The following is a 22,042-nucleotide window of genomic DNA, read 5'->3' as shown; positions in this document are numbered from 1 at the left end:
CTACAAATATCTCAAGGGCTGTCACATTGTAGAAGAATCATCTTTTTTTTCATTTGCAAAAGGAAAGACTAGAAGCAATGGTATGAAACTGAATGGGAGGAGACAATGATTGAATAATAGAAAAAACTTTTTGACAGGGTGATCAATGAGTGGAACAGGCTGCCACGAGAAGTGGTGAGTTCTCCTTCAATAGAAGTCTTCAAACAGCGGCTGGACAGACATCTGTCTTGGATGGTTTAGTGAATCCTGCTTTGTGTAGGGGGTTGGACCAGATGACCCAGGAGGTCCCTTCCAACTCTACCTTTCTATGAAGGAGCAAGCACTTCCATTGAGCAGATCTGCAGAGCCGATACCTAGTCTTTGGTCCATATCTTCTCCAAACATTATAGACTAGACATAGGGTACCGTCACACTTGACGACGCACCAGCGATCCCGACAACGATGCGACTGGGTAGGGATCGCTGGTGCATCGCTACGAGGTCGCTGGTGAGATGTCAAACAGTCAGCTCTCAACAGCGACGCAGCAACGATATGGAATGATACGACGGTTGTTGGGACCCTGTCTCTCAGACCTGTAGTATTGAGGTCGTTCGTCTTTGTCCCTGTCAAACACAGCGATGCATGCTGGCCAGTGGGATACCAGCGATCAAAAAATGGCCCAGGACATTCGAGCACGATCAGCGACATCGCAGCAGGGGCCCGATTGCCGCTAGGTGTCACATGTAGCGAGATCGCTGTTGCATCACAAAATCGGTGACGCAACAACGATCTCTCTAGCGATATCGCTATGTGAGATGGACTTTAGTGTCCATTAGATATTCGGCCTTTGGGAGAAAAGTTCTCCTCTCCAGGCTATTGTCCCTCTGTGACATAATTCTCTGGTATTTCTCCTGTGGTGCTGTTGTGGGGGGTCATTAGAGAAAATAGAATTAGACCAGTAATTTGGTTTCTAAGAACCCTCCATGGGCCGCACAGGTAATTCCTATCTTTCTGTAACTTTTCTATTACTTTAGTCTGGTGTTAAATATTTGAGGCATTTGTACATTGGTGGTCCTTGAGAAAAACACTGGAAAGAGGGTGGGGGAGGGACTTTTTTGTGTTTCCTGCCCCTATTATTCTCCTTTGGTGCTGTCATGGACGGTACTTATGAGCCGAATTACCAGGAAGTCTAATTCTATTTTCTTTATATTTGCAGTTCATGTCTCACCTGCTTAAGACAAATCAACAAAATTATTGATCAACTTTCACCGCACGCTGCAACATGTAAAGAGATCAGCAGGAAACTGGATTCTGTGAAGCGGCAGCAGCATAACAAAGTTAGTAACATTTTATGAGGATTTTTTTCTTAGTGTTTTGTCATCTTCTGAATAAAGGAATGCAAGGCTTCCCACTTCACAAGTTCTGATTGCTAGGAGAAAGTTCAGGCTGGCATCTTCGTGCTGCTCTATGAAGAAACCATTCATCTGCAGCTTCGGGGGCTGCAGAGTGGTGGCTGGGATCAGGACTTAAGCACGCACCAGGCCAGGCGAAAAGTAGTGCTTACAATATCTCCAGTAAAGTGCACGTTTGACCACCACTCCTACGTGACAGCTGTGGTCAGTACCCTAAGCATCATCTGAAAAAAATAAATCCGTAAGGCTAGTAGAAAAATGGGGCTACATATTGAGAATGAACCTTTAGCCCCTTAGTGACCAGTCCTAATTTTTCAAGTCTGACCAGTGTTACTGTATTGTGGCAATAACTCTGGAATGTGATGACACATTACATTTTGTTTTACTATACCTTGACCTAAGAGTTAATTTGTTCTGTGACCAAGCTTTTAACTCAATTTGCTCGTATATCAAATTTAATTTACCCATGAAAATGAATCAAAATGCTCTTAATCCGTTCCAGCCCCCGAAAAACACACCATTTTTTGTTTTTAAATAAGAGAAATAACTTTATTGATAACAAATAATGTACAGTATGAAAAACTTTTTTATTTTTAATTATCTTGTTTTTTTCTTCACTTAATCTTTTTCCTTCACTGACTTCTGCCTTTTTCGTCACCCTTTTCTCATTTTCACTTTTAAGGCGTTTCAATAAAAACTGTCCAGGGAGGTTTTTGTTCCTTCCTTTCAAAATGTTTTGAAAATGAGTGAGGCAAGTGTTTGATACACAGCGCCAACATGCGACTTGTCGCCTCTTTTTGTGTTTGTTTCTTTTCAATAAATTATCAAATGTTCTCCCACATTCCCAACATTTTTACTTACCTCCTCCGCCTCTGGCTCCTCCCCATTAATTTCCTGCAAAACCTCCATATGCTGCTGCTGTTGAAGCTCCTTTAATTCCTCCATTGTCAGTTCCTCATTGTACTTCTCGATGAGTTCATTAACATCTTCTATATCCACTTCAAGTCCTGTGGCCTTTCCAAGGGACAACATCTCCTTCACCACTAACACTTCAGGTTCGAATCCTTTGACAAGTCCTTGGACCCTTTCGGACACCATCTCAGGCCACAGCTTCTTCCATGCAGAGTTTAAGGTTGTTCTTATAACATCCTGCCACGCCATGTCGATAATTCTGAGGCAGGACACCATATTGTAGTGATCCTTCCACAACTCTCAAAGGGTGAGATTTAGGCTCTCATTAACCTCAGTGTAGCACCGGAACAAGTGGTTGGTGTAGAGCTTCATGAAATTTTATATCACCTGCTGGTCCCTGGGCTGCAGGAAAGGGTGGTGTTGGCTGGAAGATAGAGGACCTTAATAAACTTAAATTCTTAAAGAAAGTAGTTTGTGACGTTTGGTGGGTGCGCAAGAGCATTGTCAAGGACGAGAAGGGCTTGCAGGGGTAGATTATTTTCCAAAAGCTGCTTCTTGACTGAAGGACCAAAGACCAGATTTAACCACTGCAGAAATAACTCTGTGGTGACTCATGCCTTTGAGTTTGCTCTCCACATAACCAGCAGCTTTTCTTTAATCCCTTCGTGATGGAGCCAATTTTGACCTTAAAGGGAACCTGTCAGCAGGATTGTGCACAGTAACCTACACACAGTGTCAGGTCGACGCCATTATACTGAATAAAATAATACCTTAGTTGATAAAATCCATCTTGTGGCTGCTTCTTAATCTGTTATTTTCAGTTTTTTGTTAATGATATGCTCGTGTCCTAAGGCGGGGTTCATGTATGTGGTGCTCTGATTATATATTCATAATCAGACTGCTGACAGGTCACTGATCCCTCACTGACCTGTCCCCTAGTTTGCATAATGAATGCCATCACATACTGAATAAAAAAAACAATAAAAACGCTTCTGCAGGCAGGTGCCGGCTGTGACTCCTGTGCTGCAGCATAATTGCATGGTTACTGTGCAATTAATCCATTTTACAGATTTACTTGATCAAGGTAAAAGTCATTTTGAAAATGGCACCCGCTGCACCTGCACAGTAGCAGCTATCGATTTGTATAGAGATCCGATAGCTGCTGTTGAGCAGGTGCCAGTGTCACCATCTGTCTGGAGAAGAATACAAAAATGTACTCCACCAAGATGGCGCTGCCCATACCTGCGCATCTATACAAACAGCTGCTGTTGCGCCGGCATCGCCATCTTGCTGGAGAAGAAAAAAAAAAAAAAAAAGTCCTCCACCAAAATGGCGCTGCCTGCAATAGCAGCTCTTGGAGATCGCCAACAGCTGCTACTGTGCAGGCGCGGCAGGCTCCATTTTCAAATCGGTCAATCTGCAAAAGGGATTAAGTGCACAGTAACCATGCGATTATGCTGCAGCACAGGCACCTGCCTGCAGAAGCATTTTTTATTTTATTCATTATGTGATGGTATTCATTATGTAAACTAGGGGTCAGGTCAGTGAGGCAGCAGTGACCTGTCGGCAATCTGCATTATGAATGTCTAATCAGAGCACCACATACCCCAGCCCCGCCTTAGGACACAAGCATATTATTAACACAAAACTGAATATAAAAGATTAAAGGTACTCTCACACTTAGCGATGTACCAGCGATCCCGACCAGCAATATGACGCTGTCAGGATCGCTGGTACATCGCTAAGTGGTTGCTAGTGAGCTGCCACACAGGCAGATCTCACCAGCGACATCGCAGGGGTCGGGGGTCGCTACTTACCTGTCAGACGAGGCAATCCTGACGTCCTCCCGCTCGTGTCCACGCGTCGCTCGTCGTCACAGCAGGAAGCTGACGACGAGAAACGGTCCAGGACGTTCTCGCGCGATCAGCGATAACCAGCGGGGGAGCTGTCGGAGGTAAGTATCAGACATAGCGATATCGCTATAACGTCACAAAAACCAGTGACGTTATAGCGATATTGCTAGCGATATCGCTTGTTGTGACAGGCCCTTAAGAAACAGCCACAAGACAGATATCATCAACCAAGGTATTATTTTATTCAGTATAACGGTGCCGACCTGACAGTGTGTGTAGGTGACCGTGCACAATCCTGCTGACAGGTTCCCTTTATTCAGTAAAATGGCGCTGACCTGACACTGTGTAGGTTACTGTGCATAACCCTGCTGACAGGTTCCCTTTAATGACCAGGCCAAATTTTTTAAATCTGACCAGTGTCACTTTGTGATAACTCTGGAAAGCTTCAACAGATCCCACTGATTCTTAGGGCTCATACTCACTTGGATATTAGGTGAAAATGGACACCATAATTTTATACGCAATTTCTACTGAATGCAGTGATACCCTATATGTGGTCAAAAACATGGGCACATGGCAGGGCCAGGGAAAAAAAAGGACCATTTGTCTGGAATAGATTGTGAATGCCATTTTGCAGAGTTCCCTGTCATGAAAAAGCAGCAGACCCCCCCCCCCCCCCCCAAGTGACCCCATTTTGAAAACTAAGCCCCTCAAGGAATTCATCTAAAGGCGCCCTGAATATTTTTAACCTACACGTGATTCACAAAAATTTTAACATTCAGATGTGAGAACATAAAATTTTAATTTTTTCAACTAAAATACTGTTTTAGCACCAAAATTGATTTGGGAGCGCAGGATTCACTGTACCCTATTTGAGAAGTCAGGAAAGGCTCTGGAAAAGTGACATCTCCTGACATCTCTAGCAGTAATGTAACATGGGAACCCCCTATAGTTCTAGTGACAGATGACGGACCTGAGTGGGGGCTGGTTTAATGCGGGATAAATTGCGTTTTTCTTGGTAATTTTTTTGGGTACATAACATTTTTTGATCTCAACCAGGATGAGATTGGATCATATTCTTGTGTTATACAGGTCAGGGTTTCTGTGTAAATCCCACAAAAAAAGTAATTCAGACGAAACACCCAACGGAACCGTCCACCATAATAACTTCGTATTCTGGCGTCTGCTCCAGTGGTATTGTTTTAGGCGTGCACAGATCTGTGTTCGTCCTCACTTGTGCACTAAAAAACTCCATTATCGTGTCCGTGGTCATTATAAATGGACAGGTTTTACATTTTTCTGGTTGCAAGGAAAGGTTCCGGTTTCATTCTAGCACTGAGAGTGTCAAAGGTCGTCATAAATTTATACAAAAAATGTAAAAGCTGTCCATTTATAATGACCACGGACACGATAAAGATCCCCAATTCACATCAGGACTACAAGATCCCAGATACTTTCAGCTGCATTACATCTAATGTGGTGTACTTAATTATTTGTACTAAATGTCCAACTCTGGGTCTGTATGTGGGGGAGACAGGGCAAAAGCTTAGAACAAGGATGAATGCTCATCATCACACAATAAGAGAAAAAAGAATGGATCTACCTGTGGCAAAACACTTTTGTATGCCCGATCACAACAACACCATGGATATGAAATTACTGGTATTGAAAAGTAACTTCACATCTCAGAGAGACAGGAGGGTCTGGGAGTATAAATTTATGACGACCTTTGACACTTTCAGTGCTGGAATGAATGAGTCGCATGGATTTATGTCTTTTTACATCAATTAAGGAATTTGCTCCTAGGACCTTGTGGGGGCATCACAACACATTAGGAGAGCCCAATCAGAGAACAATAAACATCCAGACTCCTTATCTATGAACTAGTCCAATATTTGTTTCTCCCTATCCCATAATGATAATTCTGCTTCACGTCACTTGTCTTATCTATTGCATTTTTTCTGTGCTGTGTTGTGCATATATGTGTGATTCTTCAGTTGTTGTATTAGTCAATGCCTGATGAAGAGACCTGAGTAATCTCGGAAGCTTGCAATGTGTTACCATCTTTTCAGTTAGCCATTAAAAGTTTTTCTTAAATATGACTTTTGAGTCAGTATGATGAAAAAGCGATGTTTTTGGCATGTTTTTTATTATTTTTAAGGCGTTCACCAAATGGAATAAATAACGTGCTAGTTTTATAGAGCAGGATGTTCCTGATGTGGTGATACCAATTACGCATACATTTTTTGTTTTTATCAAAAACGCTGCGCTTTGAGCGGCAAAATGGCTTTTTGTGCGCTTTTTTTTTTTTTTTGTTATACATATTTTATTTATTTTTTTACTGTAGATCCTTTATAAATGTTAATTTTTGATTGCTGCTGGTCTCATACACTGCAGTACTCGTGTACTGTATTACATGAGAGCAGTCAGTGAGAGAGCTTATAGCTGGATCTCATAGGCCACCATACCATTGAGTCATCATGTGACCTCAGGGTACCTTGTTAACCATCAGGACCCACTGTTCTCATTGCGGGGTCTGATGGTTACTAAGAGGGTCTTGAGTCCACCTTGCAATAACTTAAATACCGCTGCTGTGATTTACGGCGGTATTTAAGGGGTTAATTGGCACTGATCTGTCACACAACGTCCAGGGCGTATACAGCAGGGTGTTAACTGTTGACCAGTAATTGCCAGCTGACACCCGCTCTATTCCCTCATCCCCTATTCCATTTTTAAAACTGCAATGAGGGTATAAGGCCCCTTAATGACCAGTTTTCATGCGTTTCTTAAGGGGTTAAGGATCTCATGAGACTTTTCTGGGGTTTTCAGAACGATATGAATAGCGGCTTAATTTTGCAGTCACCACTCCCAATCGCATTTGCGCACTGTGCAAGGTTAACCTATCTTTCATTGATTTGTGGCCTGGCATGCTCTTCTTCCCTGCTGTTACATACCTTGTCCTCTGTATTTTTTTCCAGAAAAGCCCCGTATTGTCACAGTTGAAGACTTGCTGGGGGATGTATTCTTCAACTTCTATCAGTTCGGAAAAAGTTGTGATAAAATCTTCGGCTGCCTTCACATGCCAGCTTGCTGTCTTTCCATGCCTGACGTAGTGGATGCTGGTCCTCTTTTAAAATGCGTCTTCTGATGCCTTGTTTATTAATGTTCCCACCGTCTGCTGCATCAAACCCTCATAAATGTCTTGTACCTTCTCACATATGATGCTCTTAAGGCCCCGTCACACTAAGCGATATCGCTAGCAATATTGCTAAAGCGTCACCGATTTTGTGACGCAGCAGCGATATTGCTATGTGTGATACTTACCTCTGACTGGCTCCCCCGCTGGTGATCGCTGATCGCGCGAGAACGTCGGCCACTTCCTGCTGGGCTTCCTGCTGGCGCCGACGAGCGACACGTGGACGCGGGCGGTAGGGAGGACGTCTTCATCACTGCGTCTGACAGGTAAGTAACGACCGCTGCTGCGTTGCTATATCGCTAGTGAGATCTGCCTGTTTGGCAGCTCACTAGCGACCACTTAGAGATGCACCAGTGATCCTGACCGGGTCGTATCGTTTTCGGGATCGCTGGTGCATCGCTTAGTGTGACGGGACCTTTAGTCACTGAATCTCCTGCAAGTTGCTTATCCGTCAACCACACCAACAACAACTTCTCTCTCTCTTCATGGAAAGAGCTTTGAAATAATCTTGATTCCCTTGGCTGGCGTTATAGCCTTTATTGACTCTTCCTCCTTCAAAATCGTACATATTTTAGAAGTAAAAAAATTCCTCTAGTGTCTAGATCCTCAGCATAAATAGATCAGGGTCGAGTATGAATTTTCTAACACATCCACCAGAGAGATTTTGTGATAACTGGCCAAGAACGACTGGAATTCGAGACAGAAGTTTTAAATCTAAGATAGATCGTCTTACTACAATTTCCCACTAGAGCAGGTGGGGAAAGGGTTCTATTCACCCCAGTTTCTAATAAAGAAGCCAGATGACTCCTACTGTATGATAATCAACCTAAAAAACCGGAACAAGTTCTTAAAAGTTGTCACTTTCAAGATGGAGTCGATGAAATCTGTGGTAAAGCTACTCTTCCATGAATGGTATATGACAATACTAAATCTAAGGAATGCGTATTACCACATGCCAATGCATGCAGAATTCCAGGAATTTCTCAGTGGCAGTAACAATAGGTGGGTGTCACGAGACACTTTCAATACAATACCCTCCACTTGGCCTAGTGGTAGCACTTTGGGTGTTCACTATGTTAATGTCAGAGGTCATTGCCCACCTCAGGAAAAAAAAGACTGACTGTCCCCATCTAGACAATGTCCTCATAGCAATAAACTCATACGATTATCAGAATCAAATGGAGGAAATATGCAGTACCTTAAGAAACTTGTTTTTTGAATCTATAACCACAAAGAACACACATCTTTTTGGGTCTCATACTGGTTTCCCACCATGAGGAATGTCACCTACCTGTCTGATGTCAATGGCAATACAGTAACCTATAATGGAAAGCAAAGTTGTCCCAGATTCACATGAGAATTGCAGAGGAGCATTCTAGGGAACGAGTTAGCCTTCTAGATCTTCCCATAAGGCTACCTGACACTTCCTCAAGAGATAATACTCTCTTCACTGGTGGTAGAGGTTAGACTCGGTTTGTGAAGGAATGCTTTGGGTTCCCAACATTACCAGGGTATTCACCACAGCTGCCAGTCCCAGGGGGTGGGGAGCCCATCTGGACTACAATTTCAGGGGAACTGGTAAGTGGAGGAAAGGGCTCCTCTAATATATGGGAGCTTCTTGCAGTGGAAATGGCGCTGAACGGATTACTGCAGGGCCACTACGCGATACGTGAGAAAACTGTGACAACCTGGTCACAGTTGTGTACATAAACCATCAGGGTGGCATTCGCTCCATTACCCTGATGCAAATTTCAAAGTGGATATTTATACTGGCAGAAGCGAATGTCCAGTCTGCCCTACACATCAAAAGGAAGACCACATCACCGCAGACTTCCTGAGTCGCATACTTCTGGAGAGCAATCTTTTCGCAATCAGGCTAAACAGGAACCTAGAAAAATTTTGTTCTCTAAACCAGAAGGAGATTCCCCATGTAGTGGATGCTTTTCTAATCAGCTGGGACTTCAATCTTGAGTACGCTTTTCCTCCGATCTGTTTGATTCCACTTGTATTAAGGAAGATCAGAGAAGACTGAGCAAAAGTGGTTCTCATAGCCCCTTCTGGCCCAAGATCTTTTGTCACAGAACCCTGGATTTTTCTGGAATCCCCTGTCCTATCTCGGGCCTATATACCATCCTTAAGTAAGCGGGTTGCATTTAGCAGCCTGGAAATTGAGAGGTCATTACTAGAGGGTAGAGGGTTCTCTTCAAATCTTGACTCAACCCTACTGGGTAGCAAGAAAGCCAGTTACCATGAAAATGTATGGTAGAACCTGGATGAAGTTCCTGTCATCCACAAGGTCTACTTTAGGGGGGAAAGTACCTCTCAAAGCGGTTCTACACTTCCTTCAGAAGGGACTAGAACGAGGGCTTTCAGTTAATACCCTAAAGGTTAAAGTTTCGGCTTTAAAGGGACTATACAACTGCAACCTGACAGGGAACATTTGGATTGATTCATAAAACCGAGTGATAGAGCCAGATCTGTCCCAGTTACAAGAGCTCCTTGGGATGTAAATTGTGTTGTAGGCTTTGACAGAATCACCCTGTGAGCCACTCTGTTTAGGATCTATAAAAAGTCACTGTACAAACCATTCTACTGGTTGCCTTAATATCAGCCTGTAGGGTGAGCAACAGTACAGGGTCTACCTGCAAATCTTTCCTTCACCCTAGTTTTGGAGGATAGTGATCTTGAAACCTAACCTGGTCTTTTCACCAAAGATTGTATCCAAATTTCAAAGGTCTCAAGAGATGACATTACCATCCTTCTGTCACTATTTTTGTGACATATCTCTCTGATTTAAGATCATAAAAATTAAGTTTGAAAATTGCCAAATTTTCACTAAATTTCAATTTTTTTTTTTTTTCACAAATGCAAGTCATATCAAAGAAATTTTGCCACTACCGTAAAGTGCAATATGTCACTAAAAACAGTCTCTGAATCAGTGGGTTCAGATCTGTTCATAAATTGACAATGGTAACAATTGTAAAATTTGGCCTGGTTATGAAGGTGCAAACAGACTTGTGGGTATAGGGGTCAGGGGATGTTCTCAATGTATCAAACTTTAGGACCAATTTTAAAAAAAATGCATCACGGTCGTGAAATGAAACTGTATTTTTTTTTTTTTTTATCATCTACACCAACTATAGCCATATAGATCACCACTGCCTTCTAGCTATTGCAGCCGAAAGGTGCCTGAGACGAACGTGGTGTCCATTCTCTGCAGCTATAAATCCCGATCGTATAGCATCAGGGGTGATACCATGGGGCTACATACCATGAGGCAGGTGTACACAAGTACATTTATAAGAACATTTTTTTATTGCAGATAATTTTTGTTGGTTAATTTTGTAAGTATGGGAGCAATATACTTTGGGCATTAGAAACTTCAGATCATGTGAAGCTTCATATTTTGACAGTTTGAAAAACATAGAAAAGCAAGGAGTATATAATCCAATAGATATATAGGAAAATATTTATTAAACATATATGCTAATACAAATGTACCCAATTTGTTACAATAAAGAATCAGGCAATGAAGACTCGGTCTCTGAATAATTTCATAAAGTGCTAAAGTGCCAAAAAACAGTAAAATTACCGCCATGTAAAAAGGGTACAATGATTATATCCAGGGCTGTGGAGTCGGAGTCGTGGAGTTGGAGTCGGAGCTCATTTTGGTGGAGTCGGAGTTGGAGTCGGTATAAAATGGACCGACTCCGACTCCTAAAATATATAATAAATTGGGCACAGTAGTTCAATGCAGGATGTGCTGAATATTTTTTCATAGGAGTTTGGGAAAGTTATGAAATGTCCTATAAATGGCTGTTCTATTCCTGATCTAAGGCTACATTCACACACAGCGTTTTTCCTGTGTTTTTTGAGGATACGATTTTCAGCTGCAAAAGTTGATCATCTTTTTAAAAAACTGCATCACCTGAAAGGTTTTTGAGCTCATAGATAATGTTTTCAATAGCAAAAACAGATTAGAAATCTGCTCTATCTATCCATTTATCCATATCTGTCTATCCATATCGTATCTGTACCAAAAAGAATGAAAACCGGGTAGTACACCAATATATATTCTGTTCTATATAAATATCTTGATTATTGGATGATAAAAATGATTAAATGTCTGAGGTTCACATTGTACTACAATAAATTTTTCACTTAAATATAAGCAATATGTGTGGGAGTCGGAGTTGGAGTCGGTGTAAGGGAAATTGAGGAGTCGGAGTCGCAGGTTTGGCTTACCGACTCCACAGCCCTGATTATATCTGCCAGAATAAACATATATAACAATCCTCCACAATTTGGAACTGGTCAGAACAGACCTAATAAACGGTCATAAATATAAATGCCATGTGCTTACCCATAAGCGATAATATCAGGACACAAGCCGCCCGCCACCTTGACAATTACATAGGTTGAAAAAAGACACTAATTTTTGTCTAAAGTTCTCATCATACAAGTGCCAGCTAAGATCACCAAAATTTTTGTAAGCTTCGGTTGAACATGATGCACCTAGGTCTTTTTTCAACCTATGTAACTATGTAAGACTATATCTACATATTGGTATGAACCTGAACACTTTTATGGAAACCTCTCACCCATAATTGTGGCATGAATGCAAAAGGCTAATTGTTAACCTAATTATGGGTCTGCGTCTATCATCCTCCTCCTTTTTCTCTAGTCTTGGCAGAAATTCTTTGGAGGCTGGCAATAATAATAGATCTACAAATTTGTTACGCCAGATTTACTCAATTGTTATGGCTAAATGATAAGCCAGCGGAGAAATTGAAGGTGACTGCTTCTTTATATCAAGCCTCACCTACCCCTTTTACACCTTCACAAACTATGATGTATAGGTACGTCATAGGTCATGTATCCCCCTTTAGTGAGGGATCTGGCGCTGAGCCAACATCTTTTCCAGCACAAGACAGCTGATTTCATATGCCCCTAACAACCACCGGTGGATTCAAGATGCACCCGCAGCTGTTAACATGTTAAATGCTGCTGTCAATCTCAGACCGTGGCATTCAACATGATTGCGCCAGCATCACTAGCTCCGCCTATTGGATCAGCTGTTGCATGATCGCAGGCACGCCGATGGGTTGACATGACAACCGGGGTCTGCAGAAGACCCCTCCATGCTTGTCATTGCTGATGTGCTATGAACGCTGACCTGTGGTTGGTGTTCATAGCAGATTTTGATTTTTGATACACATAGCAGGGCTGAAGCCATGTTATGTTTAGCACAAGCGATCAGGAGAGTGCAGCTTCAAGTCTCCAAAGGAGACTATTAAAGAAAGTAAAAAGTAATATAATAAACAACTAGCTGAAGAGCCCGGCATTGCCTAGGCATGGTAACCAACTGTGGTTAGTTATAAAAAAAAATTATAATGATTATATTGCACATAAAAACATTTCACATCATGTATTCAACACTACAGATTTGCAACACAAATTAACTAAACGATTACACAAGTATTGATAGTATTTTCAACTCATTCAAGAGCCTTTTGATAAACAACATTTTTGGTTTTTCCTTTCGGTGCAAATATGAACAGATTTTTGGCAGTTCCAACTCTTGAACAGATCACGTAAAGTTGACCATGAGAAAAGCATGAAGATTGCAAATCGATCCCTACTACTTTCGAGGACTGTCCCTGAGCATTGTTAATGGACATTGCAAATAGCAGTTGAACTGGAAACTGGAGGCGTTAAAATCAAAAAACAAATCAGATGGAATGAGTGGAATTCTTGGAATGAAAATGTCCTCTCCTTTGGCACATCCTGTTTCTGAGCTGTGTATCTAACCCTATCCTGCGTAGTAATGTCTGCTGAGCTGTGTACCTAATCCTATCATGTTTTACTGACTGCTCAGCCGTGTATCTAATCCTATCCTGTGTGATACTGACTGCTCAGCCGTGTATCTAATCCTATCCTATGTGATACTGACTGCTGAGACGTGTATCTAATCCTATCCTATGTGATACTGACTGCTGAGCCGTGTATCTAATTCTATTCTGTGTGATACTGTCTGCTGAGCCGTGTATCTAATCCTATTCTGTGTGATACTGTCTGCTTAGCTGTGTATCTAATCCTATCCTGTGTGATACTGACTGCTGAGCCGTGTATCTAATACTATTGTGTGATACTTTCTGCTGAGCCGTGAATCTAATACTATTCTGTGTGATACTGACTGCTGAGCCGTATATATAATCCTATTCTGTGTGATACTGTCTGCTGAGCTGTGTATCTACTCCTATCCTGTGTGATACTGACTGCTGAGCCGTGTATCTACTCCTATCCTGTGTGATACTGTCTGCCGAGCCGTGTATCCCTATCCTGTGTGATACTGACTGCTGAGCCGTGTATCTAATACTATTCTGTGTGATACTGACTGCTGAGCCGTGTATATAATCCTATTCTGTGTGATACTGTCTGCTGAGCTGTGTATCTACTCCTATCCTGTGTGATACTGACTGCTGAGCCGTGTATCCCTATCCTGTGTGATACTGACTGCTGAGCTGTGTATCTAATCCTATCCTGTGTGATACTCGGCTCCCCCTGCAGTCTGTCAGTGTGGTCTCTGTTGGCACGGTAATAAATTGTGGTATTTCCAGCTTTACAGAAGGACGATAACACCATAGAAATGATAAGAATAGGCCTCAGTTACCACAACTGTCTACAAAGCTCATTTTTCATCTTTTAAACAGCTCTGGGACAGCGTGGCGAGTTTTGAGTGGCGACTTGTGTTTCGACTTTTATGTGGCGAGGTTGGTGTATGTGTGGTGAAATGTGTGCTGAGGGTGGTATATGTGTTGAAGCACGTGGTAGTGTGTGGCGCATTTTGCGTGTGTGTTCATATCGCCGTGTGTGGTGAGTATCCCATGTCAGGGCCCCACCTTAGCAACTGTACGGTATATACTGTTTGGCGCCATCGCTCTCATTCTTTAAGTCCCCCTTGTTCACAACTGGCAGCTGTCAATTTGCCTCCAACACTTTTCCTTCCACCTTTTCCCCATCATGTAGATAGGGGCAAAATTGTTTGGTGAATTGGAACGTGCGGGGTTAAAATTTTGCCTCACAACATAGCCTATAACGCTTTCGGGGTCCAGACGTGTGACCGTGCAAAATTTTGTGGCTGTAGCTGCGACGGTGCAGATGCCAATCCCGGACATACACACATACAAACAAACAAACACACACACACACACACACACACACACACACACACACACACACACACACACACACACACACATATTGAGCTTTATATACAGTGCCTTTGCGAAAGTATTCTGCTCCCTGGAACTTTTCAACCTTTTCCCACATATCATGCTTCAAACATAAAGATACCAAATGTAAATTTTTGGTGAAGAATCAACATGTGGAACACAATTGTGAAGTTGAACGAAATTTATTGGTTATTTTAAATTTTTGTGGTAATGCAAAAACTGAAAAGTGCGTGCAATATTATTCGGTCCCTTTACTGTCAGTCTTTTGTAGGTTTTTGTATGCTTTTTGGCCATGTGAACATGCATTTATATGCTGCATGTGTACCAACTCAAACCAAGCTCAATTTTTGTGTTTTCTCTTTGTATTTTTGCATTCTGTGCAAACTGGGGTGTGGCCTCCCTCTCCTGAGCTGGAAATTGTATTTAAAGGCTTCCCCTGACTGGTGTCCGGTGGTTGGGACCCGGTCTTTGTCTGACCTTATTCACACAGACGTCAACTTTGAGACATGATAAGGTTATTAATACTAGACAGTGTAGGCCCGCCCCGACCACAGAGTCACCTTGTCGATGGTGGGACGGCTTTTATGCTGTGTTTGATCAAATACAGTATTACTAAGAACTCTGTATGATTTAAATGCACTTATGCTTTTTACTTTAATTGCAGCAGGGTTATTTTCATTTTGTCTTTTGTAGGTTTTGTATGCTTTTTTTGGCCATGTGAACATGCATTTATATGCTGCATGTGTACCAACTCAAACCAAGCTCAGTACACTATATGGTAAAATCAATGGTGTAGTTGAAAAGCAAAAGTTCAACTCGCCCCGCAAAAAACAAGCCTCAAACTGCAATATTGAAGGAAAAATTAAAAAATAAAATATGTCTCTGGGAAGAAGGGGAGCAGAAAACGGAAAATCCTATGGTCGTGAAAGGGTTAACACCTGAAGTTACCGATGTCACTAACTATTAATGTTCACCTCCTAACCCTTACATAGGTAGTTACCTAGGTTGAAAAAAAACCTAAGTCAATAAAGTTCAACCTTTCTAAACCACTCATACATTTTTGTCTCTAAATTATCTATAACCCACAATGTTGTGTGTACTGAGAAAATCATCCAGCCCTTTTTAAAATGCTGTTATGTGTCTGCCATTACCACGTCTTTTTGAGAAGAACGGCACTTCTTTGATAGTGAAGGATACGGTCCCAAGCCTTGCGATGCAGAAAAGGTATGGAATCCGGCACTCTGTAAGTTGAATATTTTAATATAAGTTGAATATTTATTGAAATCATACTTTATATTCAATTTTTTTCATGTTTTGGATTGGTTCATCAGATATCCACTAGAAGCATATAATCTCAGAAATGCGTGAAAAATTAGATAATGGCTTTTTAAATTCCATATATCGGCCCAAAGTCTTAGGAATGTAGGATTAGATACGCAGCTCAGTACACAGTATCACACAGATTAGTATTAGATACATAGCTCAGCAGACAGTATCACACAGGATGGGATTAGTTACACAGCTCAGCAGTCAGTATCACACAGGATGGGATTAGTTACACAGCTCTGCAGACAGTATCACACAGGAGAGGATTAGACACATGGCTCAGCAGTCAGTATCACACAGAATAGGATTAGATACACAGCTCAGCAGTCAAGAAAAAAGAGGGGGAGAAGCTAGCGCTGCTTGTGGTCAGAACGTAATACATTTAGGAGGCCGCAATGGCACAGCGAACATAAAAAACGTAGAGTAGGACTCCCCATACGAGACTGCCTTGACGTGGCGGGGTAGCTCAAACAATTGATCAATTTTTTGCTAAATGTCTCATTTTTGAATACAGATTGAAACCTATGTGTGTTTTCACACTTTATGTATTACGTTCTGACCACAAGCAGCGCTGGCTTCTCCCCCTCTTTTTTCTTGATATTGGTTTTGTGGCTGACCACCACTGTAGCCGTGCGCGCTGGGTCATGTACGCCATTCTTTCTGTTTTCTTAGTGATTGATCTAGGCTGCTGTTCACATTAAACGGCAGCCCTGCCCTGCCCTAGGCTTTATTTGATTACGCACCTGTATCTGGGCCTGGATCGTCTTTTATCTGTGGTGCTGGTCAGGCAGTGTGGAGGTTGGACCTGAAATGTCTGCATGGACCTGGCTAATCTTTACCTGCGCTTGTCCTCTCTGGTGCCATAGGAGCGATTCTGAAATGCTTGAGGTACAGTGTGCATGTAATGAGGTCTTGCTTTTATACATTTAGGAGGCCGCAATGGCACAGCGAACATAAAAAACGTAGAGTAGGACTCCCCATACGAGACTGCCTTGACGTGGCGGGGTAGCTCAAACAATTGATCAATTTTTTGCTAAATGTCTCATTTTTGAATACAGATTGAAACCTATGTGTGTTTTCACACTTTATGTATTACGTTCTGACCACAAGCAGCGCTGGCTTCTCCCCCTCTTTTTTCTTGATATTGGTTTTGTGGCTGACCACCACTGTAGCCGTGCGCGCTGGGTCATGTACGCCATTCTTTCTGTTTTCTTAGTGATTGATCTAGGCTGCTGTTCACATTAAACGGCAGCCCTGCCCTGCCCTAGGCTTTATTTGATTACGCACCTGTATCTGGGCCTGGATCGTCTTTTATCTGTGGTGCTGGTCAGGCAGTGTGGAGGTTGGACCTGAAATGTCTGCATGGACCTGGCTAATCTTTACCTGCGCTTGTCCTCTCTGGTGCCATAGGAGCGATTCTGAAATGCTTGAGGTACAGTGTGCATGTAATGAGGTCTTGCTTTTATACATTTAGGAGGCCGCAATGGCACAGCGAACATAAAAAAACGTAGAGTAGGACTCCCCATACGAGACTGCCTTGACGTGGCGGGGTAGCTCAAACAATTGATCAATTTTTTGCTAAAGGTCTCATTTTTGAATACAGATTGAAACCTATGTGTGTTTTCACACTTTATGTATTACGTTCTGACCACAAGCAGCGCTGGCTTCTCCCCCTCTTTTTTCTTGATAACAGCTCAGCAGTCAGTATCACACAGGATGGGATTAGACACATGGCTCAGCAGTCAGTATCACACAGGATAGGATTAGATACACAGCTCAGCAGTCAGTATCACACAGGATGGGATTAGTTACACAGCTCTGCAGACAGTATCACACAGGATAGGAATAGACACATGGCTCAGTCAGTTTCACACAGGATAGGGTTAGATACACGGGCTCAGCAGTCAGTATCACACAGGATAGGATTACATACACAGCTCAGCAGTCAGTATCACACAGGAGAGGATTAGACACATGGCTCAGCAGTCAGTATCACACCGGATAGGATTAGATACACAGCTCAGCAGTCAGTATCACACAGGAGAGGATTAGGTACACGGCTCAGCAGTCAGTGTCACACAGGATAGGATTAGGTACACGGTTCAGCAGTCAGTAACACACAGGATAGGGTTAGATGCACCGCTCAGCAGTAAGTATCACACAGGATAGGAATAGATACGCAGCTCAGCACACAGTGTCACACAGGAGAGTATTAGATACACTGCTCAGCAGTCAGTATCACACAGAATAGGATTAGATACACGGCTCAGCAGTCAGTATCACACAGGATAGGATTAGATACACGGCTCAGCAGTCAGTATCACACAGGATAGGATTACATACACAGCTCAGCAGTCAGTATCACACAGGAGAGGATTAGACACATGGCTCAGCAGTCAGTATCACACCGGATAGGATTAGATACACAGCTCAGCAGTCAGTATCACACAGGAGAGGATTAGATGCATGGCTCAGCAGTCAGTATCACACAGGATAGGATTAGGTACACGGCTCAGCAGTCAATGTCACACAGGATAGGATTAGGTACACGGTTCAGTCAGTAACACACAGGATAGGGTTAGATGCACCGCTCAGCAGTAAGTATCACACAGGATAGGAATAGATACGCAGCTCAGCACACAGTGTCACACAGGAGAGTATTAGATACACTGCTCAGCAGTCAGTATCACACAGAATAGGATTAGATACACGGCTCAGCAGTCAGTATCACACAGGATAGGATTAGATACACGGCTCAGCAGTCAGTATCACACGGGATAGGATTAGATGCACGGTTTTTATGTGCAATATAATCATTATAATTTGTTATAACTAACCGCAGTTGGTTACTATGCCCAGGCAACGCCGGGCTCTTCAGCTAGTGTTCACTAAATGCTAAAGCTGACATGCCATTATGATTCTCCAGGTCATTCCGAGTTTGTAGATACCAAATTACTAAACCTGTAGGTTCTTTTTTATTTTAGCGGTGAAAAAATTCCAAAGTTTCTAAGAAAAAAAAAAAAAAACATGCCATTTTCCGAGACAAGTAGCACCTCAGGTTTTCATTATCTGGGGCTGGGTGATGACTTAATTTTTGCTTGCTGAGTTGATGTTTTCATTGATGCCACTTTGGTGTAGATATGAAATTTTGATTGCTCATTATTGCATTTTAAAGCAATGATGCGGCGACAAAAAAGGTAATTCTAGCATTTGGATTTTTTTTCTTGCTACACTGTTTACCAATCGGATTAATTCTTGATAGATACATTGATCTGGTATTTCTGAACGTGGCAAAAACAAATGTGTATTTTTCTTTTGTTTAATTTTCAATGGGGCAGTTGGTGATTTAACTCCTTCCCGGCATGCAGCGTATACGTATGGCGCTGCGGGAGCTGCGTTCCCGCAAAGTGACCTATATATACAGAGCCACAATCGTGGGGATTTGCGTTGAGCACCGCCACAATTGAGTGTGGGTGTCATCTCTATGCGAGAGCTGACATCCTGCAGCAATGCCCACGATCAATGCTAGCACTGATCGTGGGCATTTAATCCCTCTGATGCTGCTGTCAACAGTGACAGCGACATCAAGGAGTCCGCTCAGGGAGTGGGCTCCTTGCTTGAATCTATCAGGACAAGGCGATGTGATCCATGGAGACCCCAGGCGCTGAGATGCCTCCTTCCCTGCCTGTCAGACGATCACATGCTCTGCAGTGCAGAAGCATTGCAGAGTATTAGATCAGCGATCTGATAATGTACAGTGATGTCCTATCCTAGGACAATGTGTAATAAAAAAAAAAGAAAAGAAATTAGTGTGTATGTCTGCGTGTATATGTGTGTGTGTGTATATATATATATGTGTGTACATATGTGTGTGTGTATATATATATATATATATATATATATATATATATATATATATATATATATATATATATATATATACCCAAAGAACAAAAAAAGAAAAATATTGCAGTAAATACATGTATTTATGTAAAAAAAGGAAAAAAAAGTTGACAAATTTGCTATCGCTGGGTCTGGATTGATCTGCTCCATAAAACTGTCCCACTAGTTAACCTTATCAGTGAACACTGTAAGAAAAAAAGAGCCAAAATACAATGTTTTATGGTCATATTGCCTAACAAAGTGCAATACAACACAATCAAAATAGTTATAACTCTGAGTAAAGCAATGCAAAAATATATTTTTTTTTCTGTAAAATAGTTTTTATTTTGTAAAAGCAACAAAACATAAAAAAATAAATGGGGTATCGCTGTAATCGTACTGATCCGAAGAATGACGCTGCCTTATCAATAGTATAAAATAAAATAAAAAAAAAAAAAAAAAAAAAGCAATTCCTGAATTGTTGTTTTTTTTATTAATTCTGTTTCCCAAAACTCAGAATAGAAAGCGATCAAAAAATATCATGTGACCGGAAATGGTACCAATAAAAACGTGAACTCTTCCCGCAAAAACAAGCCACAACTTGGTTCTGTCGGCCGAAATATGGAAAAATTATAGCTGTCTAACTATGGTGATACTAGATTTTGCATCAAAAAGCGTCGCTTACTGTGACAGCTGCCAAACATAATACCCGATATAAATCTGGTATCGCTGTAATTGCAAATATCCGAAGAATAAAGTCGCCTAATCACTTAAACCGCATGAGGAACGGCATAAAAAATAAAACCAGTTCTTCACCTGCTGCTGATTTTTTTCTTTCTTTTTGCCTCCCAAAGATTGCAGTAAGGCTCGGCGCACATTTATCCTGCACTCTACGCTGAGCGCTTATACCAGGGTTTCCGTGTAAATCTCTGAAATACGTGATTCACACAGAACTCCCCGGAGTAAGATTCCCTATAATGAGGCAGGTGGAAGAACTGTGGACACCATAGGACCTATGATCCAGCTGTGTCCGTCTTTTAAGGATTGCATAAAAGTGCCGTTGAACGAAAATTTTGTACACTTCTGGAAAGGACAATGCTGAACAGCTGCCAGACTGAGTCCACAGTAACTCTGCTACTTCTTTATCGTGAATGGAACCATCGGGGCTTTCATCTGTCATGTCACTCGGAGATTTAGATGGAAACCCCAAAGTAAGTGGTCAGCGTAGAGTGCCGGTTGAATGTGATTTATAATGTTATATAAAATGTTCCCAATGAAAGTTTCAACTCAGTCCACAAAAAGGCATGTCCCCACTCAGGTCCTTCATCTAACAGAAATATATTGGGCTTCCACGTTACTGGTAGCACAAAGTCTCTGGAAAAGTGAAATGGCTCCTCACCCCCCAAAATAAATTCAGCAAATTCTCCTCCTTTCTGAGCCCCCGTGAGTCTAAATCACATTTAGCGCCCACATGTTTAGCATTTTTGCACTGATGAGAACCCTTCTAATTTGCGTGCCTCCAGAAGCATGAGCTGGGCATAATGTACTGGCCACTACAGCGTACTGGTCAGTACAACGGCAGTTTACAATTTTCACTCCGCAGCATCCACTGCTTTGTTTCTGGAAAACACCCATGGAGTCAAAATCGTCACTACACCTGTAGATAAATTCCCAAAGGGTTGTAATTTCCAAAATGGGGTCACTTGAGGGGGAATTCTGCTTTTCTAGCACTTAGGGGCTCTTCATATGGAATCTGCAAACTATTCTAGAAAAATCTGCACTCCAGGAGGCAAATAGCGCTCTGTCCCTCTGTTTGGCTAAGGAGTACTGTAAATTCCCACATGGGTATTTATACATTCAACAGAAATTGTGGGATATATTTTGCTGCCATTTTTACCCATTTTCCAGTATGAAAATGTAAAACTTGGGGCTAACACACAATCTTGGTGGTAAAAATGTAAATTATTTTTTCTTCACTGCCCAATGGTATACAATTCTGTGACACACCTGTGGTGTCAATATAATCACTGCAATCCTAGATGAATTCATTGAGATGTTTGGGTTGTAAAATGAGGTCTCTAATGGGGGTTTCTGCTGTTCTGGCACCTGTAAAATTAACATGGCACCCTCAAACATGTGCAGCAAAATCTGCACTCTGTAGTATGGCATTTCTTCCCTTCTGAGCTTTGCAGTGTGCCTCAAAAGTAGTTTTTGACCATATTTGGGGTATCTCTGAACTCAGGAGA

At 41.9% G+C, this 22,042-nt stretch overlaps 1 protein-coding gene across 3 annotated transcripts in view; it reads left to right on the top strand.

Annotated features, from left to right (window-relative positions):
• Nucleotides 1-22,042, top strand: part of ERCC6 (ERCC excision repair 6, chromatin remodeling factor) — a 258,882-nt gene that overhangs the window by 56,368 nt on the left and 180,472 nt on the right. For all 3 annotated transcript variants that reach the window (XM_073552075.1, XM_073552073.1, XM_073552074.1), the window contains exon 3: nt 1,197-1,317. In XM_073552075.1, coding sequence (XP_073408176.1) covers nt 1,197-1,317 — 121 coding nt within the window. The remainder of the gene's footprint in view (nt 1-1,196; nt 1,318-22,042) is intronic.

The sequence above is a fragment of the Dendrobates tinctorius genome, unplaced genomic scaffold (genome assembly GCF_039654945.1).
Source record: "Dendrobates tinctorius isolate UK_male_01 unplaced genomic scaffold, ASM3965494v1 ptg000184l, whole genome shotgun sequence".
Classification (NCBI taxonomy): domain Eukaryota; kingdom Metazoa; phylum Chordata; class Amphibia; order Anura; family Dendrobatidae; genus Dendrobates; species Dendrobates tinctorius.
Note: the sequence above shows the minus strand (reverse complement) of the source record. Positions and strands in the feature narration are given on the sequence as shown.